General features: G+C 36.8%; 1 protein-coding gene across 1 annotated transcript in view; it reads left to right on the top strand.

Moving 5' to 3' along the window:
• Positions 1-104: 104 nt before the first annotated feature.
• Positions 105-26,364, top strand: part of Noxred1 (NADP dependent oxidoreductase domain containing 1) — a gene marked incomplete at its 3' end in the record, with an annotated part of 43,510 nt that continues 17,250 nt past the window's right edge. The window contains 6 exon segments of the mRNA XM_087195183.1: positions 105-3,684; positions 18,683-18,863; positions 23,367-23,547; positions 24,102-24,253; positions 24,830-24,860; positions 24,862-25,041. Of these exon segments, the coding sequence (XP_087051309.1) occupies positions 3,529-3,684; positions 18,683-18,863; positions 23,367-23,547; positions 24,102-24,253; positions 24,830-24,860; positions 24,862-25,041 (881 nt within the window).

Here is a 26,364-nt window from a genome sequence, read left to right as displayed (position 1 = left end):
AGTGGCCTCTTAGCACCTGTCAGGGTGGTTATGGCAAAGTTGGGCTGGGTGGTTAACAGCACTAAGCTGAGAAACAGAAGGCCTGACTTGTTTTTCTAGTTCTGCCACTGATAGGCTGTGTGGTCCTGGGTGAGTCCTTTTCTTTCTGGACTTGTCTTCATCTGAAAAACGGGGGCATGATAATCTATGACCTTGTAGAGTTCTATACTCCTTTGTCTGGAATGGTTGAAGTGGTAGGAAGAAGAGAGATGATGCTCCTTCAGAGGTTCCCAGTATGCTTTAAGGTAACATGGTTCTCAGCTGGGACATTATTGCCACACTTGGGAGAGGCAGAGGATTCTGCTAAATACCCTAGAATTCACAAGACTGCCTCCCTAACAAATTATCCTGCCCACAATGTTAGTAATACCAATAATGAGAAACCTTGTTATAAGGAAATTCAACTGCATTTTTGCTCCTCCATTTTATAATCACTTTTGTAATTCCAGGTAACCTCATATTTAGTTCCTTTCCTGATTGTCCTTCCTGTTGAAGAAATAGGAGTTTAATTGCTAAGCTGTGTTAAAGTTATTGGCTTATATTCAGACAAACAGTGGTAATTTATTAACTAGTGTATCAGTTACAGTTCAATCAAAAAAGAACCACTAGGAGTGTATATACATTATCTAATCTAACATTTTTACAGGAATCTTACTTAGGTATGGCAGCTGGATAAACAGTCAGCATAAGATGATTGTTTTCATGTCTGGTAGAAAAGCTTGAAATTCATAGGGCAGGCAGCCAGGAAGGGAAAATAGATGTAAAGTAAGAGATAGCATAGACAAGCTAGAACCCATGAAAATAGACCTCGACTCACCTTTATCCTCACCACCTCTAATTGTGATGGAGTGGGTATCCTGCAGGAGAAGCTGATGCCCTAGTAAGTGTAAGAGGACCTAGGGAAAGGACTAGCAGTTACAGGCCCAGCTGCTATCCCACACCAACAAAGTAGCCAATGTATTGGCAACCATGTGTGTGACTACAGAAGTGCATGCTCCAGCCTTGCAAGCTGAAATACAAACTAGTTGCTATTTCATTTCTCCCTTCTAGGTTTTTCACAAAAATATCTCCTGTTGTTTACCATAAGCAAAAATACACAAGGAAGGGAATCCTGGAGAAGAGAGTTCAGCCTAAGTCATATTGATGTAGGAAATGACATAGGACTCCAAATGATATAGGGGAAGTACTATAACTCCCAACCTGCTAGATGTTCAATATGTTGAGTTTGTGTTCCCCAAAATCAAAGAATGAATTCTAAGGAACAACAGAGGTTAAGAGTTGGAAATACTTATTGAGGGGAAAGATACAGCTCCTTAGAGGGAGGAAGGGACCCGAAAGTGGGTTGCTGAGGACCCCACTTCTCAGGGGAAGTTTTTTTGATACCAGGGATAGAACTCAGGACCTTGTGCTTTCGAAGTAGGCGGCAGCACCACTGAGCTAAATCCCAGGCCTTCAGGAGAAGTTTTATAGAGCACAACCAAGTGGGTACAACATGAGTTACGGCTGTGATCAGTAAGATTATAAATATAGTCACTTAGGTAACATTGAGTCAATGGGGAAGTAAGTCATGTAGCAAGTGTACATGGAAGGAACAAAGAACTTTTCAGGAAGAAATGTCTGAGGGTCTTGGTCACACTGAGGTGACTGATATCTATCTAGACTTCATTAGACCAGTGTTACCACTTATCTTAAGCCTGGTCATTTTGTCTTTCTCTTGAGACCTGGCCTCCAACAGTTGTACCTCTGGCCAGGGTTGTAATGTTTTTACCTTTGTCCTGACTCTCAAGCTCCTATCTAAATGCCTATAATGTTTCTGCCTAGCTTAGCTATCTATAATAATATTACAAATTACAAAGCTACAACTGAGTCTCTGTTTTTGAGAATCCATAAAGTGTAGGCCTTGAATTCATGTCTGTTCAACTGAATGTGTGCTGCATTAGTCATGCTGATCTAGGAAGTTGTGAGTTCCTTTTTTTTTGAGCAGGAAAAATCATTTGCAACATTAGAATGCCCTACCACACTGTTTTGGTGTAAGGAAATGTTTCTTAGATTTGATAAAAACTTCCATGCTTTTCACTTCAAGTGCTAGGCACATGGCTTTTAAGGTTATGCTAACCTGTGGCATAGCATGCTTACTCTGAGAGGTTTTAGAGAAGCCATACAAATGGTCCCATATTATATGATTTCATTAATACGAAATACTTGGAATAGGTACAGTTCATCCATAGACAGCAGACTGGTGGTTCCAGGGATTCTGGGTGGAAAAGTATAGGAAGTTGTTGCTTAATGTGAATAGGGTTTCCTTGTTCTACAACTGGAGGTAGTTGCAGAGAATTCTGAATGTACTGCTAACTGGTTCATTTTAAAATGACTAATTTTTTTTTGTTGTTTTTTTGAGACAGGGTCTCATTATGTAGTCCACATTAGCCTTGAACTCATTAAGGAGCCCAGGCTGGGCTCACAGCGATCTTCCTGCCTCAGGCTTCCACGTGTTGGGATTATAGGCATGTGCCACAATGCTTGGCATAAAATGGCTAATTTTATGTTAGGTGAATTTTGCCTCAGTATTTTTTGTTTTTAAATTTAACAAGAGGACTAGAGACTGGAGTAGTTTCAAATTCTGATCTTAATTTCATCATTACTATAAAATTGATCACTGATTTCCTAAATACAAAAACAGTTGGAAATATAACTCAAGTAATCCTAAGATATGTATGATATTTCAGTCTGCAAAAAAAAAAAAAAGATTTTTAAACCCCTAGAAATCCAGAATCTTGTGTTTGGAAGAAGGTCCCATACTGGTCTGCCATAGTACTCCTACAAATAGTGAAAGGAACTTGTATCATCATGTTCAGGTCAGGAAAACCTTTTAAATGAGTCTGGCCCCTTTAAAAATCAGACTGAAGTGATCTGGTAGCTAAGGAGTCATAATGACAACTTTCTTGGGTAATTCTTAGAAATGTAATTTTTTGCCTGCCTGAATCAGAAGTACTGAGGAGAAGCACTCCACCACTGACAGAGCTGGCAGACAGAGCTTCTGGGTAATCTCAGTGTGGTTAGTGAGAGATGTATGTAGATAGGTTTATATACCTCAAGGTTTATTTTCAAAAATCTAGATGTCTCAGCCCTAGATATAAAGGACAGTGATATTTAGCTGGGGCTCTTTTCTACCCTGTGGGGAACCCAGAGTTTAGTGAAAAGGGAGAATTTCTTTGAAATGAGGTCCTATGTATTTCTGAAGCATAGGCCATGGAAGGGAGGTGATCAAGAATACCTCTGAAATCCACTGCTAATGGAAATATATCTGCTGAAAAAAATGCCTGCAGCCTGAATTTGAATGAGAGAGGCGCTGAATTTCACCATCACAAGTACTTGTGACCTCAGCATACACATCATCATACATAAGCCCTCCTTCATAAAACTTTATCTGTCTAGGGTAGGGAGCCAAATTGATAGGGATGTGTCACTGCAAGATATGATGGCTTGGAAATGGACATATTAGAAGACCTTAAGTCCCTGCAGTTTGAGTATGGGATTTCAGAGGAAGATCGTTCCTGGCTCTATTTGCGGGGCCGTTCTCGGGGACTAATGATTGAGGCCTGTGCCCATGCAGTCTTCTTCTGCAAAGTATTCCGTGATTTGAGGTAAGCAAGGTATCCAAGTTAAAGAAGATAGATAAGTGGCTGAGAATCTAATTGACTTAAACTTTTTATATTGGAGGATAAATTTAGCAGGGGGATTGTTTTTCCTCCTTTTCCAACCCAGAATCACTACTCTGAAAGAACTAGGAATATCCAATTCTGAAGCGTCTTGGCTTTGGTTATATAATAAAGCATAGATCAGTGATGATTTCCTTTCAGTGGGTGGATTGATTAAATGATCACTCATTGATTCATTCATTTACCTGTTAGGATTACTAGATTATGCTTCACAGCAGTTAATGACTAGCCATTCTTTGTCTATTATTGGCTTCAAGTGGGCTCAATTCATTCCTTTGGGGTTGACCAAATAGTGGACTGCTCCATCGCAGGAAAGCCACCTGGGACTTTGCAGTCCCTATAACCAGATAACTTTCTTGAACCAGTGATTTTCAGAGAAGCTCTCAGTTCAGTCCTGGTTTCTGATATCTTTCTACAGTGTGGCTTCAGACAATTGAATAGGAGGTGTGTGTGAACCAAATAACTAGAATTAGGGTTCTGGATTTTGTAACTTAGGTATCTCCTGGATCATAGGTCATCTCACTCTATTCAAGTTTACTTTTTTCTGAAATTAGATGAACTATATGATGGAACTGGATGTATTTTTTTGTTTAAATTTTTTTATTAGTACATGTTTGCAGTGCATAATGATCACATTCACTGTGGGGTGTTGGTACATGTACATATAACACATGTTAATTCTTTTTTTCCATCTCCTTTCCCTCCTTTCTCTTCCCCCTCTCTCTGGCTCTTGGTCTCCTTCCCTTTTGCAAATAATCTATCTCCCTATTTCCTATTATTTATTTTGCTCTTTAATTTATTTATATTTTTGGTTTCTTGTATGGGACCAGATCTGAATTGATCATATTTTTATCCATAGCCTATACCCAAGAAGGCAGCCTTCTCAGTGAGTTTGCTGACTGGCCTACTGATAAGGATATATAAACTTACTGGTTGTACCAAAGACTAATTTTTACCAAAATACAGAACAAATAATGTTGTCTATAACAATAAAAGTAATGTATTCTGAGGTCAGACTTTGTACTCTGAGATCAGACTTTGTTAATCATGAGCCAAAGAAACAACCAGAAAAAACAAACAGGAAGTGGAATCTCTGAAAAGACTGGTCTCAAATCCTTATCCTCAGTTTTTCAGGTCTGTTTGTTTTCATAAAGCATTTACTCTTATTAATTCTAACACTCTTAAAAAGCAAAGTTATCTAGGGGCCGGGGATTTAGCTCAGTGGCAACGCACCTGTCTCATAAGTGCAAAGTCCTGAGTTTGATCCCTGGTACCAAAAAAACAAAAAAAGCAAAGTTATCTAGTTCCTCAAGTCTTCAGAAGCGGAAGAGCAAACTGGAAAGAGGAGGTGTATGGTAAGAGAAGGGTTCCCTCATCCCAATAGCAATGCAAATTGACAACTGAGAGTGATATCAAAAAGATGGAAGAATAGGAAGCCACAGACCTCATATAACTCTGCAGAGACACTGACTTAACAAAAGTAAATGGTTTGAAAAGCCTGTGTGAGAACTCCAGAAACCAGTTAAGTTGCAGCATACCAGGCAAGTGCAAAGTCCTTAACAGTTTCATTGAAAGGATGAAGAAAAATGATTACAGTTTATTTGAGGTAGTCCCTTCCCTAAGCCAGTACAACTTGGTATGATCAGGAAAAAACACCTGTCTTTTACTTTGAAGAGAAAAAGAAAAATGGAATATATAGTATGCTCTGCATTCCAGCTTTTCAGGGTTAACAGGGAACCAATATACTTTGAGAACAAAGAAGAGCTCAGTGGTTTTTGCCGCACAGAGAACCTGCAGTACCATAGAAAGACACCAGAGGGTGCAGGAGATTACAAGCTCCTGCCAAACACCAAAACAGGCAACCCTCTCTAATTTGGAAATTATAAACACAAGCCCCCAAAAGACACATTGCCCAGAAAAGCCTTGAGAGCATTCCAAAATCTCCCACCGGGCTGATTGGTAAAGATCTCTTCCCGTATGAAACCAGACTATAAAGATTGGGAGAGGTGGCTATTTTTTCAATTTCCTAAACCCCAGAAAACCATATCAAGGAAATGTGGCTCAATCAAAGGATCAAACTTAATAGTCTGGAAACCAACTCTAAAGAAATAGATATGTGAATTACTTAAAGAAATAAAAATACTTTTATAGAAGCCCAGTGAGCTACAAGAGAAGATGGATGAACATTTAAATGGAATCAGAAAAATAGTACATGAACAAGTCAGAAACTTTTTTTTAAGGCCCAAATTTCTTGAGCTGCAGCATACAATAACATGAAATTCACAAGAGGATTTCAACATCAGACTTAACCAAGCAGAAGAATCAATGAATTCAAGATAGAAATTACTAAGAGCAACAAAAAGAATAAAATGAAGAAAGTCTAAGAGACTTGGGACACCATTAAGCAGACCAATGTGTGCATTCTGAGAATTTAAGGAGAAGGGACAATGAGGCAGATAACTTATTTGAAGAAATAATGGCCCCCAAACTTTCCAAATCTGAGGAAGAAAATAGACATCTAAATTCAAGAAGTTCAAAGTACTCTAAATTGAATGAACTCAAAGAGGCCTACACTGAAACATAAACTGTCAGGAAATATGAAACCCTGCAAGAAAAAAAACCAACTCATATACAAGGGAGCTTCTGTAGGAATATCAATGTTTTTCTTAGCAAAGATATAGTAGGCCAGAGGAAGTGGTTTGATATATTCTAAATGCTGAAAGAATATTGTATCTGGAATTCAATGGCAAATTCTAAAGATGCTGCCTAAAGGGAAAAGTGGTTCTGGAAAAGAGGATCAGGGGGACCAGTCTCTGGGAGTTACAGTGCTGACAAAGCTCAGGGATCCAAAGGTGGTGGCAAAGCAGTAATAATCAGAATTTATATTCCTCAAAAAACTAAAAATAGAAATTCCATTTGATCCTTCCCCTATAGATACTTATTCCCCTTCCAGGTATCTTCCCAACAGAGTTAAAAACATTATACCATAGGGGCCGGAGATTTAGCTCAGTGGTTCCAGCACCTGCCTCACAAGCACAAGGTCCTGAATTCGATCCCCAGTACCAAAAAAACCCATTATACCACTGTGATCTATACATATCCTTGTTTATACCAGCGCAACTCAAAATAGCTAAATCTTGGAAACAGCCTATATGTCCATCAACAGATGAATGGATAAAGAAAATGTAGTATTTATACCACAACGGAGTACTATTGTGGCATTGAGATCATAATGTTAAATGTAACTCAGACAACACAAGCTTATGTTATGAAATAACATGAAATAAACATGAAATAAAAGACAATAGGAAAAAAGAGAAAGAATTGTAATACAGCATGGACAATGTATCTAAAAGTGTACCTTGATTTAGTATAATCTTACATGTTTTATGTGTTCTTTGATCTATTAGTCTAGTTCTCAGTTGTATATATGATAATTAACTTTATAAGTTCTTATAAGATAAATAAATGAATTTGCTGCTGGAAAAATAAAAGGGGATATGAAGAAGGGGAAAAAAGAATTTAAATGTGTTATATATGTATACCAATTCACTACAGTGAATGTAATCATTATGTACTACAAACATGTACTAATAAAACTAAAAAACTAAGGGGATTTTATTAAATGAAAAAAAGGGCTAGTTCTTTGAAAAAATAAACAAAATAGATAAACCCTTAGCCAATCTTACTAAAAAAAGGAATGATAAGACCTATATTAATGCAACTAGATAGAAATGAAAAGGCAAAATCACAATGGACACCACTGAAATCCAGAAGATTGTTAGTAACTATTTCAAAAATCTGTACTCCAATAAATTGGATAATTCAGAATTCAGAAGAAATGGATTTCTAGATACATATGAATTACCAAAACAGAACCAAGAACATATGAAAACTGAATAGTTCAATAACAAGCGAACTGAGGCATTAATAAAAACCTACCAACTAAGAAAAGCCTAGGACACAATAGTTTCACTGCTGAATTCTATAAGAACTTTAGGGAAGACCTAATGCCAACTCAAACTCAAGCACTCCTGAAGTCATTCCTGGAAGCTAGCATTACCCTGATTCCAAAATTGGTCAAGGACCCAACCAAAAAGAAAACTACAGGCCAATTACTTTAATGAACACTGATGCAAAAATTCTCAACAAGATATTGGAAAACAGAGTTGAATAAATAAAAAAACTCATACATTATGAGAAACTAGGCGTCATGCTAGGAATGCAAGGATGGTTCATCATATACAAATCGATAAATTTAATACATCTCAAAAACAAAGATCAAAATCACATGGTGATCTTAATAGATGAAGACAAAATCCAACATCTATTCCTGATTTTTTAAAAAAGAAGAAAAAGTATATAGAAGGGGAGCTAGGCATGGTGGCACACATCTAAAATCCCAGCACTTGAGAGTCCAGGGCAGGAGGATCACTGCAAGTTTGAGGCCATCCTGGGCCAAAAAGGGAGTTCAAGGGAAGCCTGAACTTTGTAGTGAGACCCTGTCTTAAAACACAAAAACAAATCAATATAGAAGGAATTTATCTCAACCTGATAAAAGTCATTTATGGCAAACCTACTGCAACATATTAAATGGGAAAAAACTGAAAGTATTCCCTCTAAAATCATGAACAAGACAAGGTTGTATACTACCACTCCAGTTGAAAAATTAGCTACAGCAATCAGTCAAGACAAAGAAATAAAAGAGCTATGTATAGAAAAGAGATCAAAAAGTTTCAAAATTAGTTTCAAAAACATGATCTTTTACATAGAAGACCAAAAAATTCTACCAAAAGATCCTAGAATTAATAACTAAATTCAGTAATGTAGTAGGATACAAAATTAACACACAAAACCAGTAACATTCTTGTACACCAATGATGAACCCACCAAGAAAGAAATTAGGAAAACAGTACCATTCATAGTAGCTTCAAGAAAAAATTAAATATTGTGTTTAGAAATTAACCTAACCAAGGATGTAAAAGACCTCTATAATGAAAATTATAATACTCTGATAAAGGACATCAGAAAATGGAAACGTATCTTCTGTAACTGAACAGGCAGAGCCAATATTGTTAAAATGGCCTACTTCCAAAACTGATGTACATATTTAATGCAATCCCAATCAAAATACCAGCAGCATTCCTCACAGAACTAGAATAAACAATCCTAAACTTTATATGGGACCAGAAGAGACCTAGAATGACTAAACCAATCCTGAGAAACAAGACAAATCAGGAGGGATCACAATCCCAGATTTCAAGTTATATTACAAAGTACAGTAATAAAAACAGCACGGTAGTGGCACAAAACTAGAAAGTTGATCAATGGAACAGAAAAGAGGATGCAGAAATAACCCCAGGCACATTGGGCTATCTGACCTTTGACAAAGGGACCAAAAACATATGCTAGAGGAAAGATAGCCTCTTAAATGATGTTTGGGAAACTGACTATCCCCATGCAAAAGATTGAATCTAGGCCCATATCTCTCACCAGGTACAAAACTAAAATCAAAATGGATCAAAGATCTAAATGTTAAAACTGAATCTTTTGGAAGATAAAATAGCTAATGCTCTTGATGACATAAGGTGTAGGCAAGGACTTTTGGCACAGAAACCTAATTGCACAAGAAATAACATCAAGAATCAACAAATGAGATCATATCCAATTAAAAAGCTTCTGGGCCAGGGATTTAGCTCAGTGGTTCTGCCACCTGCCTCACAAGTGCAAGGTCCTGAGTTTGATCCCTGGTACCAAAAAAAAAAATAAAATAAAAGCTTCTGCTCAACAAAGGAAAAAACTAAGAGAATGAAAAGACAACTTACAGAATAGGAAAAAAAGACCTAGAATAGCAAAAGCAGTTCTAGGCAAAGACAAACTAGGGGGTATCACAATCCACAACTTGAAATTATACTACAAAGCTACTGTGATAAAAACAGCATGATGCCAGCGAAGAAACAGATCTGAGGACCAGTGGAACAGACTAGAAGATGCACAAACAACTCCAGACACACTCAGCCACCTCATCTTGTACAAAGGAGCCAAACACCCTCACTGGAGGAAAGATAGCCTCTTTAATAAATGGTGCTGGAAAAATTGGGTTTCAACTTGCCAAAGATTAAAACTAGACCTATATGTCTCACCATGCACTAAAGTAAAATCGAAATGGATTAAAGATCTAAATATTAAAACAGAAACATTAAACTGGCTGGAAGAGAGGTTAGGTAGAACTTTTTTTTTTAAGGTCAATTTCTTTAATGAACAAAGACACAAAAATCCTTAGGAAGATATAGACAAACAGAATATGACCAATCAAAAAGATCATACATTATGACCAAGTAGGCTTCATCCCATAGATGCATGGATGTTTCAGTATACGCAAATCAATAAATGTAATCCATTATACAAACAGAAGCAAGGACAAAAATCACATATCATCTCAATGAACATAGAAAAAGCCTTTGACAAAATCTAACATCCATTCATGATTAAACCCTAAAGAAAATAGGTATACAACAGCCTTATCTCAACCCAGTAAAAGCCATTTCTGGCAACATCATATTAAATGGGGGAAAAACTCAAAGCTTTCTCTAAAATTAGGAACTAGACAAGGATGTTCACTATCACCCCTCTTGTTTAACACAGTCCTCCCAACATTAGCCAGAACAATCAGGTAAGAGAAAGAAATAAAAGGATATGTACGGGGAAGGAAGAAGTTAAATTATCATTATTTGCAGATGACATGCTCTTCTACATAAATACCTGAAAATTTCCACAAAAAGAATCCTAGAATTAATAACTAAATTCAGCAATGTAGCAGGATACAAAATCATTCCTGTATACCAATAATTAATGAGAAAAAATTAGGAAAACAATACCATTCACAATAGCATCAAGAAAAATTAAATACTTATGAATTAACCTAACCAAAGAAGTGAAAGAAAGACCTCTACAATAGAAATTATATCATTCTGAAAAAGAAGATTGGGGACATCAGAAAATAGAAAGATATTATCACCTGTTCTTGGATAATAAGCACAATCAAAATGGCTATACTTCCAAAACTAACATACAAATTTTAAGCAATTCCAATCAAATTCCAACAGCATTCTTCACGGAACTAAAAAAAAAATTCCTAAAATGAATATGAAACCCACAATAGTAATAAAACACCATGGTACTGGCACAAAATCAGTCATGTGGATCAATGGAACAAAATAGAGGAAGAGGCTGTTCCACCGCTCCCAGCCCAGAGGAAGGGGCTTCCGGGCCCTCATTCCACCGTTCCACCGCTCCCAGCCCAGAGGAGGTAGAACTCTTGAAGACAATAGTGTGGGAAAAAATTTCATGAACAAAACCTCAGTTGCACATGAACTAGCACAAAGGATCAACAAGTGGGATGCCTTCTTCTTCTTTTTTTTTTTTTTCAGTACCGGGGATCGAATTCAGACCTTGCACTTGGCAAGGCAGGCGCATTGCTGCTGAGCTAAATCCCCAGCCCAAGTGAGGTCTCTTCTTATTAAAAAGCTTTTACACAGCAAGAGAAACCACCAACAGCATGAAGAGACAACCCACAATGTGGGAAAAAGTTTTCACCAGCTGTTCCTCAGACAAAGGACTACTATCTAGAATATATAAAGAACTTAAAAAAAATCAGATCTTCCAAATTTAAAGACCCAGTCCAAAAATGGACATCTGAAATGAGCAGACATTTCTCAGACAAAGCAGTAGAAATAGCAAATAAATATATGAAAAAATGTTAAACATTACTGGTCATTTGAGAGATGCAGATGAAAACAATGCTGAGATTCCACCTCACCCCAGAAAGAATGGCTGCTATCATGAAATCAACCAATAACAAATGCTGGCAGGGCTGTGGGGAAAAAGGAACACTGCTGCACTTTTAGTGGGAGTGTGGAACCACACTGGTGCAACCACTGTGGAAATCAGTATGGAGATACCTCAAAGAACTAGGATTGGAGGTCCCATTTGACCCAGCTATTCCCCTGCTGGGTATCTTCCCAAAAGAATAAAAAGAATCATACTATAGTGATATATGTGCACCCATGTTCATAGCCGCACAGTTTGTAATAGCTAAAACTTGGAAATAGCCCAATTGCCCATCAACTGGAGACTGGATTAAAAAAATGTGTGTGTGTGTGCATGTGTTTTAATAAAATGGAGTACTACTCAGCCACAAAGAATGAGAAATAAGAGACATTTATAGCTAAATGAATGCACATTGAGAAGATACTTAAGTAAAATAAATAGCACACACATGTAAATACCAAATAGTTTCTCTGATGTGAGAAACTGAAACTGTAAATAAGGACTAAAAGGTAAAATAGATAATGTGAAATAGGAAGAAAAGATGCAAAGGGGAAAAGGAAGTGCGAGGGGGAGGAGAAAGGAAAGAAGGGAATGGAATTAATATGAGAAAATTAAAAAATGGAAACAAAGTCTTTGTAAATAGGGAGGGATGGAGGGGTTGAGGGAGGGTAGGGGAAGGGGGAAAAAATAACCGAGAGAGATTATGTAAAGGTGCAAATTTCCAATGATGAATGTGATTATATTGTATACCTAAAATGTGCCAATAAAAATTTTTTAAATTTCGCCAGCTGTTCCCTGGATAGAGGACTAATATCTAAAATATATAAAGAACTAAAAAAAATTAGCCCCCCAAAATAAAATTGTCAAAAGATTGACAATGGAAATGAATAGAAACACTTCTCAGAAGTACAAATGACTAATAAATACGTGAAAAGTGTTTAACATCTCTGGCCATTAGAGAAATGCAAATAAAAGCAAATCTGAAGTTCCATTGCAGAAAGAATTACTGTCATCAAGAAGTCAAATGATAACAAATGCTATGGGGGGAAAAGAATTCTTCTACATTGTTGGTGGGAATGTAAACTAGTACACTCTTTATGAAAATCAGCATGGAGATTCTTCAAAAAACTAAAACTAGAAATTTCATTCACCCCAGCTCTTCCACTCCTAGATATCTTCCTGAAAGTGAAAGATACCATATATCATTATACACACATAACCATGTTTATAGTAGTACAATTCATAATAGTTAAATCTTGGAAGTGGCTTGTATATCCATCAACAGATGAATGGATAAAGTGTGATATTTATACCACGATGGAGTACTACTGTGCCATAAAAAGGATAAACGTGAGTCATTGAGAGAAACAAATCTGACACATACGTTTAAATATTGCATGATTTCTCTTACATGAGAAATCCAAAATATAAATAAAGAGCAAAATAAAAAAATATATAATAGGAAGGGCCAGGGATTTAGCTCAGTGGTTCCACCACCTGCCTCGCAAGTGCAAGGTCCTGAGTTCAATCCCCAGTACCAGAAAAAAAAAAAAAGGTAATAGGAGACAGGGGAATAGATCTTTTGGAAAAGGGAAAGGGGCCAAGGGGTGGAAGGAAGTGGTAAAAAGGGGAAAGGGTTGAAAATAGAATTAAAATTTTCAGGGCCAGGGATTTAGTTCGGTGGCGCTGCACCTGTCTGACAAGTGCAAGGTCCTGAGCTCGATTCCTGGTACCAAAAGAAAAAATGTGTTATGTACATGTACCAACTCCTCATGAGGCATGTAATCATTATGTACTGCAAACACATACTAATAAGTGAAAATTGAAAAAAGTTTCATCATGAGTTTTAGAGGGAACATTTACACTGTAGCACACCTCCAAGAACTAGACAAAGAAAAAGAAACAAAACCCAAAATTAGCAAAAGAAGGAAAATAGTAAAATACCAGAGCAGAAATAAAGATTAGAAAAACAGTAGTAAAAATTATTGAAACTAAGAACTGATTTTTTAAAAAAATCAACAAAATTGACATTCTGTCTAGACTGAGACCACTATTAACAATTATATGCTGAGATTGAATAACATCAAAGAAATGGAAAAAAATTCCTAGAAACTTACTATAAACCAAGATTGAATTTTGAAAAAATAAAAAATTCAACAGCTCCATAACTAGTAAGGAGATTGAATCAGTATACAAAAAACCTCCTAACAAAGGAAATCTTGGGACCAAGTGTCTTCACTTGAAGATTCTATCAAACATTTAAAGAAAAATTGACATCAATCTTTATTAAATTCATTTCATGAGAGCAGCATTACCTGATACCAAAGCCAGACAAAGATACAAGAAAATTATAGACCAATATTCCTGATGAATATTGATGCTAAAGTTGTCTACAAAATATTAGCAAACTGAATTCAACACTTCATTAAAAGGATTATGCACCATGACCAAGTAGAATTTATTCCTCAGATGCAAACGTGATTCAACATAAGAAATCAATCAATATACCACATTAACAAAGGACAGGGCCAGGGATTTAGCTCAGTGGTTTCAACGCCTGCTACGCAAGTGCAAGGACCTGAGTTCGATCCCTGGTACCAAAAAAAATTAAAAAATAAAAAAAAAAGGACAAAAACCACATTATTATTTCAATTGATGTAGAAAAGGCAGTTAACAAAAATCAACACCCTTTCATTATAAAAACACTCCACAAACTTGGAGTAGAGAAAAATTACCTTAACATAATAAAGGTCATATATGAAAAGACCAACCCAACGTCACATTCAGTGATGAAAATCTGAAAGCTTTTCATCTAAGGTCAAAAATAAGGCAAGGATTCCCACTTCACCACTTTCATTCAGCAAGGTACTGGAAGCCATAGCCAGAGCAATTAGGCAAGAATAATAAGTAAAAGCCATCAAATTGGGAAGTAAAATTAAAATGATCTCTGTTCACAATGGAATGATTTTATCTGGAGAAATCCCAAAAACCCCACAAAAATTGTTAAAAACAATAAACACATTCATAAAAGTTGTAGGATATGTAAGCAGCACTCAAAAATCAGTTGCATTTCTGTACTCTAATAATAAATAATCTGAAGAGAAAGTTAAGAAAATAGTCTCAACTAGTTCAAGTGGTAGATATATGCTTAGCATGCTTGAGGTTCAGACCCCAGGAGAGAGAACACAGACACATACAGAGAGAAGAAAATAATCCAATTTACAGTAGCATCATCAAATAGAATAACATACTTAGTAATAAACTTAACCAAGAGTATGAAATACTTGTACACTGAAAACTACAAAACATTGATGAAGGATATTGAGAAGGCATAACTGGAAAGATTTCTTGTGTTCATGGATTGGAAGACTTAAGAGTGTTAAAATGTTCATACTACCCAAAGTAATCTACAGATCCAATGCAATCCTATCAGTATCCCAAATGGCTTTTTTTGTCAGAATAGAAAAGCCATCAAACATTCATATGGAACTTCAAAGAATAGCCAAAACAATATTGAGAAAGAAAAACAAAGCTGGAAACCTTATACTTTTTTATTTTGAAATGTATTACTGGGCCATGGATTTAGCTCAGTGGTTCCGCCACCTGCCTCACAAGCACAAGGTCCTGAGTTCGATCCCTGGTACTGGGAAAACAAACCATATTACCAAGATAAACTGATCAAAACAGCTGGGTACTGTCATAAAGATGTTCATATAGGCTACCAGAATAAAAATAGAGCCCAGAAATAAATCTTCATATATATAGTCAAATGATCTCCAACAGTGTGCCATGGCTACACAATCGAGAATAGGATAGTCTCCTCAACAAATGGTTTTGGAAAAACAGGATTTGTATATCTAAAGAAATGAAACTGGGCTCTTAGATTGCACCACATACAAAAGTTAACTCAAAATTCAGTAAGTATATGAGACTTAAGACGGCAAAATTCCTAGTAGAAAACATAGGGAGAAAACTGCACAACTTTGGGTTTGGCTTGAATTAATAAATCCACCAAAAACACATGCAACAGAAGCAAAAGTAGAGAAATGGGACTACATCAAATTTAAAAGCTTTTCCATAGCAAAGGAAACAACAGACTATAGCGACAACCTGGGGACTAGGAGAAAATATTTACACACCATATATGCTAGGTAGTTAACATCCAGTGTATATAGAGCAACTCAGCAGCAAACAGAATAACCCAACTTTTAAAATGATACCTCAGTAGAAAGTTCTCAAAGAATACATAGAAATGGTCAACAGGTGTATGAAAACATTATTAATCATCAGGAAAATGCAAATCAAAACCACAATGAGATATCATCTTCTGTTAGAATGACCACTATTAGAAAACCAAAAATTAACAAGTTTTGAGTGAGGATGTAGAGAAATGGGAATCCTTGTACATGACTGGTAAGAATGTAAGACTGTATAGCTACTATAGAAAACAGTATGGAAGTTCCTCAGAAAATTAAAAACGCAGTTGCCATATGATCCAGAAATTGCATTTCTGGGTGTATATCCTAAAGAACTGAAAACAGGATCTCAAAGAGATATTTGCATACTCATGTTCATTACAGCATTTCCAATAGCCAAGATGTGGAAGCACTTAAATATCTACTGATGCTGAATTGATAAAGAAATTGTAGGCAGCACATATACTAAAAGAAGGAAATTCTCTCATACGTTACAACATAGATGTAGCTTGAAGATATTACACTAAGTGAAATAACCCAGTTGCCAAAAGATAAGTACTGCATGATTCTACTTGTATGAGGTATCTAAAGTAGCCAAATAGAAAAAAAAAATAAGTAGGATGATAATTACCAGGGGTTGGAAGAAAAGGAAATGAGTTGTTCAGTTTTGCAAAATGAAAAGGTTCTAGAGATCTGAAGCACAACAATTGTTCGTAGTTAACGCTAATGGACACTTAAAATGGTTAAGGTAGTAAGTTTTACGCTAGGTGCTTTTTATTTTTTACCATGATAAAAATGTTGACAGCTCTCTTCCTAGAAAACAAAAAAATAAAGGAAATGGTTACACAGTATGGTGTACAACAGTGACTCTTTACAGTCATCCTAAGTCAATGACATGATAAATATTCAGGCCTTGTGTCTAAGCAAGCAGGAATATGCATAGTACATATAATAAAAAGATGTGCATTTAAAAGTATTATAATCCTACAGATTCACTGCAATCCCAATTGAAATCCCAACAGCATATTTCACAGAACTAGAGTAAATAATCCAAAAGTTCATCTGGAACCAGAAGAGACCTAGAATAAAAAGCAATTCTAGGCAACAGAGTCATGCAGGGGGTATCACAATTCCCAACTTGAAACTATACTACAAAGCCACTGTGATAAAAACAGCATGGTACTGGCAAAGAAACAGACCTGAGGACCAGTGGAATAGATTGAAAGATGCAGAAACAACTCCAGACACACTCAGCTACCTCATCTTTGACAAAGGAGCCAATCACCCTCATTGGAGGAAAGATAGCCTCTTTAATAAATGGTGTTGGAAAAACTGTATTTCAACCTGTTAAAGATTAAAACTAGACCCCTGTCTTTCACCATGTACTAAACTAAAATCGAAGTGGATTAAAGATCTAAATATTAAAACAGCAACACTAAACTTCCTGGAAGATAAGTTAGTTAGAACTCTTGAAGACACTGGAATAGGAAAGGACTTTATGAACAAATCCTCAGTAGCACGGGAACTAGCACAAAGAATCAACAACTGGGATCTAATCTTATTAAAAAGCTTCTCACTGCAAGAGAAACCACCAACAGAGCTAAGAGACAACCTACAATGTGGGAAAAAAATTTTACCAGTTGTTCCTCAGACAAAGGTCTATTATCTAGAATATATAAAGAACTAAAAAAAAAAAATCAGACCCCCCAAATTTAAAGACCCAATTCAAAAATGGGCATCTGAAATGAACAGACATTTCTCAGACAAAGTAGTAAAAGCAGAAAATAAACAAATGAGAAAATGTTCAGTATCACTGATCATTCGAGAGATGCAGATGAAAACAACACTGAGATTCCACCTCACCCCAGAAAGAATGGCTGCTATCATGAAATCAACCAATAACAAATGCTGGCGGAGGTGTGGAGAGAAAGGAACCCTTCTCCATTGTTGGTGGGAGTGCGGGCTGGAGCAACTACTGTGGAAATCAATACAGAGATACCTCAAACAACTAGGATTGGAAGTCCCATTTGACCCAGCTATTCCTCTGCTGGGTATTTTCCCAAAAGAATTAAAAGAATCATACCACAGAGATCTATGTGCACCCATGTTTATAGCAGGACAGTTTGTTATAGCTAAAACTTGGAAACAGCCCAATTGCCCATCAACTGGAGACTGGATAAAGATTTTTTTTATATATAAAATGGAGTACTACTTAGCCATAAAGAATGAGAAACTAGAGACATTTATAGCTAAGTTGATGCACATTGAGGCCATACTCTTAAGTGAAATAAATAGGACACACATGTGTAAATACTGAATAGTTTCTCTGGTGTAAAAAACTAAAAGTGTAAATAAGAATCAAAATTTATAATTGATATTGTGAAATAGGAAGGAAATGTCTAAAGGAATAGGGGAAGTGGGAGAGGAAGGGGAAAGGAAAGCAGGGAAAAGAAAAAATATGAGAAAAGGAAAAACATGGAAACAAAGTCTGTAAATAGGGAAAGGTGGAGGGCATGAAGGGAGGGCAGGGGAATGGGGAAAAAATAAGAACCAAGATACATCATGTACAGGTACAAGATCCCAGTGATGAATGTAACTGTATTGTATACCTAAAATGTACCAATAAACTAAATGAAAAAAATGTATTATGATCCAGTTGTGGTCCTTTGAAAAATGGGTGTGATTTAGTTTTTAGAAAATTTACTCAGGAGAAACAGTTCATCCCCTAAAAGACTGGATAAATGACACACAATTGAAATACCATGTCTCTGAGATACTTAAGGTGCCACCAGGCTTCTATTTGAGAAAATTCATCCAGAGAATATTAGAGATTGATGAGAAGAGCTACTATGTCAACATGTATTTATGTATGTGTTTGTTCATTCTTCAGAAAATTAATACGAGAATCAAGGTTCCAGATCACTCTCAGTTGGATCACTTGATTTGGCCTCTACTGATGATGAGAAGTTAAAAGTGGGGATCATCGGAGGTGGCCATCTTGGGAAGCAGCTGACTTGTGCACTTGTCCCCCTCCCTGCTGAGAGCCTGCGCATCTCCACTTGGAGGCCAGAGACCTTGAGTGAGGAACAGTGTGTTACATAGGAGGTTTGGTTGTGTTAGTCATGTGTTGACAAGGCCATTTTGAAAGGGTCCCTTTAAAAAGGAATCGTTGTGTGCAGCATGCACAGTTCTGAGCTTGCTAGTTCTGAGAAAAGGTACAAAGATGGCTTTTCAACTTGTTGCTTAAAGCAGCTTTTCTCTCCACTTAAATGTTATATCCATCTCTCCTTCTTGTGCCTTTGGTGGTGAATTATTTTTCTGGGTCTGTGATATAGGGAAGCTTTCCTTCTAGACTTCTTCTAACTGGAGGAGTTAGTCTGGTGGACATTAGACAGTTCCAAGTATTTGGATTTGGGCTTATATTTTAAAAACTACTAAAATCTAAAAACATGTTTTATAATGATTCCATTCACTAATCTATGTGATAGAAATAAATAAATGCAATTATAGAAATAAATGCAGTGGTTGCTTCTGAGGAGATGTACTGAGAAAGGGCCTGAAGAATTTTCCAGGGAGATGGAGATGTTTTACATCTTGAGGGAAGTATGGGTTACATGAATGTATACACTTGTCAAAACTATTCAAACTGTATACTTTGGATCTGTGTGTGGTACTATATATAAACTATACTTCAATAATTCAAAACCACATGGGTATTATAGAAAATTACTCTAGAAGGAAGAAAATAACTGCTATAATTTTACCAGGATTAGCAGTTTCTTCCTATTTTTTTCTTTAATTCTATCAGTCATTTTATACTGATATAAATGTTGTTGTTTGTATCCTGATTTTTTTTTTCTTTTGAGACAGGATCTTGCTATGTAGTCCAGGCTGCCCTTGAACTCACTATATAGCTCTGGCTGGCCTCAAACCCCTGGTGGTCCGCCTGCCTCAGCTTCCCAAGTGCTGGGATTACAGGTGTGTGCCACCACGCCCAGGTTGTATCCTGATTTTTCCACTTAATGTTTTACAAGCTTATTCCCATATCACTTAACATTCTTAAAATAATGGGGGTTTTTTGCCCTTCCATTGTTCCACTGGCAAGCTTTGAGCACACTCACCTGGTGCTCCCCACAGTGCAGGTGCACTGCACTTGGTTGGCACTGTCGGTGCTGACCTGTGTGCCTGACTGGGTAGTAGTTGAGAATGCCAGGTATTCCACACTATTCTCCTTTCCTTTGTTTTTTTCCTCAGGATTTAAAATGTATTTTCATCAGTAAAGAGATTAAATTTAATGTAAGAAATGATTTTGAGATTGCACAGCATTTCAAAGTGTAGATATAATTTATATAACCATATTATTTGGTTGAACTTGCTTGTACATAATTTTCAAAATAAAACTCAGGCAACAAATAGGTACAGCTTTCAGGTGTGGTGGCACACACCTGTAATCCTAGCACTCAGGAGGCAGAGGCAGGAGGATCGTTGCAAGTTCGAGGTCAGCCTGGACTACACTGAGTTCAAGACCAGCTTGAACCTTCATAGCGAAGCTCTATCTCAAACAACAACAAACTCAGATAGGTAAAGCTTTATTAAAGTATTTGTATTCAATAAACTACACACCAAGTGTACAATTTGATGGGTTTTTTTTTTTTGGTACTGGGGATCGAACTCGGGGCCTTGTGCTTGCAAGGGAGGCAGCAGAACCACTGAACTAAATCCCCAGCCCCACAATTTGGTGTTTTGACACATGTGTGTATACCTGTGAAACCCATAGATACAGTCAAGGTCGAAAAGTTGCCTCTGTCCTTTGTGATACCTATTTCTCTCCCTCGCTTCAGCTCCCTGCTCAAGAAACCAATGACAATGATTTCTGTCACCATAAATTAGTTTTCATATTCTAGAATTTTGTTAATGGAACCATACATTTTGTTTTTTCAGGTTGTTCTAGTATGCACAGGTTAAACCTAGGGCCTTAAAATTTTTTATTTTGAGTCAGGTTTTCGCTAAGTCATTACGTAGCCTATGCTGGGCTTGAACCTGTGATCCTCCTGTGAGAGTCTCCGAGAATGCTGGGATTATAGGTGTGCACCACCATGCCTAGCTTTTACTTTCTTTTGGTCTGACTTCTCTTATTATTGTAACTATTTTGAGATATATCAACATCATTTTCATGTATCAGTATTCTTATTTCTGAGTAGTATTTCATTGCATGCATATTTCACAGTTGACCTACTCATCTGTTTATATAGGTTGTTTCCAGTTTTTGGCTATTACAAATAAAGCTGCTATGAACATCTGTATATATGTATTCATGTGGGCATTTGCTTTTCATTTTTCTTGGGTAAATACCTGGGATTGAAATGGCTGGGACATGTATATGTTTATTTGTTAAAGAAACTTCAAATACATTTTTTTCAAATTGACCTCAGAAAAGGTGGCTCAGGGCCAGGGATTTAGCTCAGTGGCACCATACCTGCCTCGAAAGCACAAGGACCCAAGTTTGATCCCCGGTACCAAAAAAACAAGGTGGTTCAGTGTAAAATTTCACCAGTATTGTGTAAGAATGCCCATTTCATTACATCCTGGTCAATGCTGGTAATCATTTTTAACAACACTATTTAATATACTTTTAGACTTTTTGTTTTCTCTTTTATTGATCACTGGAAGTGTTGAATATTTTTCATGAGTTTATTGATATTTCATATTTTTTCAGTTGCTTGTGTTTATTTTTAGGTTGGATTGCCTGTATTTTTTTTTTAGTGAATTGTAAATGTTCATTCTATATAAAGGAAACTTTAAAAAAACTTACCACTCAGGTGTATTTCTTAAGCCTACGAATATCTTAAGTAGTATATATGATATTTCAGTATAGTATCTATATTCTTTGAAAAGCAGTGTTTTTATTAGTAATAAAATTACAATTTAAAAGTACTTCTCTGTGTTGAATAAGGAAGCAAGAATTCAAAATGCTCAGCAATAGCTTCTATGCACATGACCAGAATGAGGATACCTCCCAAAAGAATGATGTGTCTGCTTTTTTTCTGTTTTTTTTTTTTTTTTTTTTGAGTCAGGGTCTCTTCCTATGTAGTTCAGGCTGGTCTTGAATTCCCAGTGATCCTCCTGGCTCAGCCTCCCAAGTGCTGGGATTACAGGCATGCACCACCATGTCTGGCACTGCTTTTTTTTTTTTTTTTTTCTTTTCTTGAGACAGGGTCTTGCTAAGTCATTAAATTACCCAGGCTGGGATAGACTCAAACTTGCAATGCTCCAGCTTCAGATTCCGTGAGTGCTGAGGTTACAAGTGTGCACTGCTTTGCCTCCTTTCTAATCTTTGTTTTTGTATTATCTATCTTCTAGATTTATGAATACCCAAATAACCTCAGCATCACTTTTGTCGTCTATTTTTGGTCATTACGATAAGAACTTACATTTCCAGTGTTTGTCATATTCTATTTTTCAGTAATACTGAAAATATACATATATATATTATACATATATACATATATATATTATTATATATATATTGCAGTAAATACAAATGATTAACTACCAGTGACCAGTGAGTGTTTTTAGTGCAAATAAATAAGTTATCACATTTCTCTACTATTTATTTATTTATTTATTTAGGGCCCGGGGATTTAGCTCAGTGGTTTCGCTGCCTGCTGGGCAAGTGCAAGGACCTGAGTTTGATCCTGGTACCAAAAACAGAAAAACAAAAAATGAATCATTAAATTGTCTTTATCACTTCTCGACCTTTTGGCTAAGATCAAGTGTATTTATTTATTTATTTATTTATTTCATTACCAAGGATTAAACCCAGGGCTTTCACATTGGGCTACATCCCAGCCCATTCTTTTTTTTTTCTTTTTCTTTTTCTTTTTATTTTGGTAAGTCACTAAATTTCCCGGTCTAGGCTCAAACTTGCAACCCTCCTGCCTCAGCTTCTCAAAGTGCTGGGATTCATGTGTGCACCATTATACCTGCTCTACATTTCCAAAAAAAAAAAATCCTATTAACATTAAGTTGTATATACTTTAGAGAAACTGGGAAACCTTTCCAAACTTTGCCCAGTCTCTACTTTCTACTCTTCCATTCTCCTACTCGTACCAATTTAAGCCAGTGAGCTATGTTGCTTTGGGCAAGTCACATAGTTTCCTGAAGCCAGACCTTCTGAAGCCTCAGTTTTCTCATCTGTGATATGTGTATACTATTAGTCTTTACCTTAAATAATGTAATAAAGTACATTATCTGGCACATTATAATCCTTTAGTAAATTGAATCCAAAGGTTTCGTAGAGGTTTTTTTCTTCCTTAAAATTTTTGAAAAATTTTAGCATTTGGTCTAATAGTAAGCTAAAGGTGAATTATAATCTCAAGCAGTGGCCCCAGCTGCTTTAGTAATGGGGTTAGGGCATTCCTGCATAGCTATAGAAGGCAGATAGGAGTATCTTCTGGTTTTTTTGACAATGATGCTTGGGTTACTTTCTGAGATAAAATAAAGATCATCCCCTCCCCATGACTGATGTTTGGATAAAAATCCTTTGTACTGTGCTGTTTCTGTCCTTCCTTATCCTCCCCAGCTGAGTTCCAGAAATTGGGGATCCAGTGCTTCTACCATAACTCTTATCTGGTAGTTTGGGCCAACGTGATATTCCTCTGCTGCTTGCCATCTCAGCTGCCTCCTATCTGCTTAGAAATTCAATACAGCCTTAAGAAGACCTGCATTGTGTACAGCTTTGTAGCTGCCATCCCACTCCCCAGGTATCTTGTTAGAATGAGAACAGAACTGGTGCTCACCTTGCCTTTGACTTCTGCTTCCCACCTCCACCATAGACCCTACCTTTTGGAGTTTGGACATTACAGTGATAAGGAGGAGGCCACTTGGACTGCAGAACGGTCCAACTCACATTTCCAGTTGTGTCTTCCCCATTTCCCCCAAATAGTACTTGTGAGTGGGATATTTTCTTTGCTATACAAATATATAGAACTTAACATATTACCACCCCACTATGTGGAGCTTAATACTATTCCTCTGTGTACCAATGAGTAGAGAAACTACCTGCTAACAACATGAAAAATTACTGAAAATGTGTCCAATATTATTTTTGTAGTTGTAGTGTCTGTCACAGTGCTTGACACATTATAACATTCAATAAGTGTTTGTTAGGTGGATGGATGAACAATCTAACTAATTGGTGACCTCAGCACAGATCCAGACCTGCTTTGTCTCTGTGCAGTGCAGTGCAGGAATCTGTTTGCTGGGGTTGAATGTATTCCAGACCTAGTACCCCATTCCCTGTCTTGGTGGCTTCCAGGTTGAAACTCCTACTGAACACCCCCAATATTTTGCGGCCTAAGTGTCAGTGTGCTGAGGATTTTGACAATATCTGGGGGGCCAATAAAGAAATCACAGCTGCTCTCCAAGATCCTGTGATTCTTTGGGCTACCTGCCCTTACAGTCCTGCTGGTAATAGTTCACTATACTTCTAGCATTCTTTAAAAAAATGTCTCCCCCTTAATGAGTTACTGTATTGTTAAATCCCTACTCTGTGTGTTGGGAGCGGTGGGTGGAGCACAAGTTAGACACAGTTTCTGGCATTTAGATTTGGTGTGGGAACAGTGGTGGTAGAAACAGCCTTTATTAGGAAGAGTTGAGAGGACTAATTATTTGATCCCTTGAGGAAGAACTGGAAACACCTAGTTTAAACAGGCAAATGCAATGTCCAGGGATGAAATGGCTTTTCCTTGTTGTAATTTTACAGTTGCCCTAGTTCCTTTCTCTCATTGGGAAAGATCATCCTGGAGGAACTTTTGCCATTAGGAATCTCTACATTAGTGGCATCTGTCCTTCTTTGGTATAGTTAACATGTGATGTGTTATAAGGGGCAGATAGAGCTGTTGGCCTAGGAGGAAAGACTGTTTACTTACCTTGAGGTCCATATTACCAACCTGTATTGACAAAAAAGTGGGTTCTAGTCACTGGTTGGGGTTTATTCTATGTTCCCTGCTGCTAACTGTTAGTTACCTTTTTATTAATGTATAGGGGGAATAACCCTTAGTATCAAATGGTTGGAGTGCACTCCTAAACATCTGCACAGCAAGCAACATGGCCCATTCACAAGTGCTGCAACTTCTGAACAAAGTGTTTCTGTCTATGCACTACAAAGACTGTAAAACAGATGAAGCATCTTGCCCTGAATTTCAATTAACAGATTTTGTCAACACAGTCTATGTGAAGAATATGTTTCAAAAAAGGTAAGATGTCACACAGCTGGCCATTCAGATTTCTGCCATACTCTTGTCTTGGCAGATGCTTTTTTGTTTTATCCTTTCCTATTCTCTTTAAAAATTGATAAAATAGGGCTGGGGATTTAGGTCAATGGGGCCGTACCTGCCTCACAAGCACAAGGTCCTGAATTCGATCCCCAGTACCATCCCCCCCAAATTGATAAAGTAATACATTTTTACAAAAAAATTCAACCACTGGGAAAATGAAAGCCTCCTTTGCCTCCCAAATCCCATTTCATAGATTTCACTTCTGAAAGTTTTACTATTTTGTCTTCTTATCAATGCATTTATAAACATATTTATATCATCATTATAACACATATACATACGTATCTTCTACTATGTATGGTGCTAGAAACCTGAGAACCACATATACTGATTTTTTGCTTCATATAACACAGATACCATCCTATGTTAGTGTAATGATATCTACTTCATTTATGAGCAGCCGCATAGGCTTCCATTTGTTACATTTACTTAATTAAATTTATTCCCCCATTTCCACTTGATAAAGATACAGTTCCTTTCTCCTACCCCAAATTTTGCACAAAAGGCTGCTTTGGATATTTTTGCATTAAATATGTGAAAGAATTTCTGGGTTAGAGATTATATATATAATATATATATTATGTTTGATATATATTGTATGCTTAGCCAAACACTTCTCCAACCATGACAGTGCCATTTCTCTATACCTTGATAACTATAAAATTAATCCTTTTAATATTTGGAGAATCTAATATGTAAAAATTGTTCCTCTTGTAGTAGTGACTTCCATGTCACTAGATTTGCAGGACACTTTTAACTCTTTTTCTCCCTTGACTAATGAATGTGCTATCCTTCTTTTGTTTTTTTTTTTGGTACCAGAGATCAAACTCAGGACCTTGCACTTGCAAGGCAGGCAGCAGCAGCACCACTGAGCTAAATCCCTGGTCTTGTGCTATCCTTTTTGAAGCAATCTCTTCTCTTAGCCTTCATGATAATTCACATTCCCCTCATTTTCTTCCTGTCTCTCTGACTCTTCTTTTGCTAGTTCTTCCTCTGTTCCATTTAAAATCTGGGAATTTGTGGGGCTCTACCCTAGGCCCTATTTCCTTTTCATTCTACATTTGTTCTTGGGTAATCTTTTCTACTTTGTGAACATACATTGCCATCTTTACTCTGATAGCACACAGCTCTATGTTGCTGCTATGCCTGGGTAAGCACATCCTTTCCATCTCCTCTGCAACCTTACATGTCCAAAAGCACACCTGATTTTGGTATGCAAAACTGGAGGTCTGCACTACAGCT

Source organism: Heterocephalus glaber, unplaced genomic scaffold, assembly GCF_053883595.1.
Source record: "Heterocephalus glaber isolate CG9 unplaced genomic scaffold, H.glaber_assembly_v1.0 deba00001608, whole genome shotgun sequence".
Taxonomy (NCBI): domain Eukaryota; kingdom Metazoa; phylum Chordata; class Mammalia; order Rodentia; family Bathyergidae; genus Heterocephalus; species Heterocephalus glaber.
This window is presented reverse-complemented; position numbering and strand designations above follow the sequence as displayed.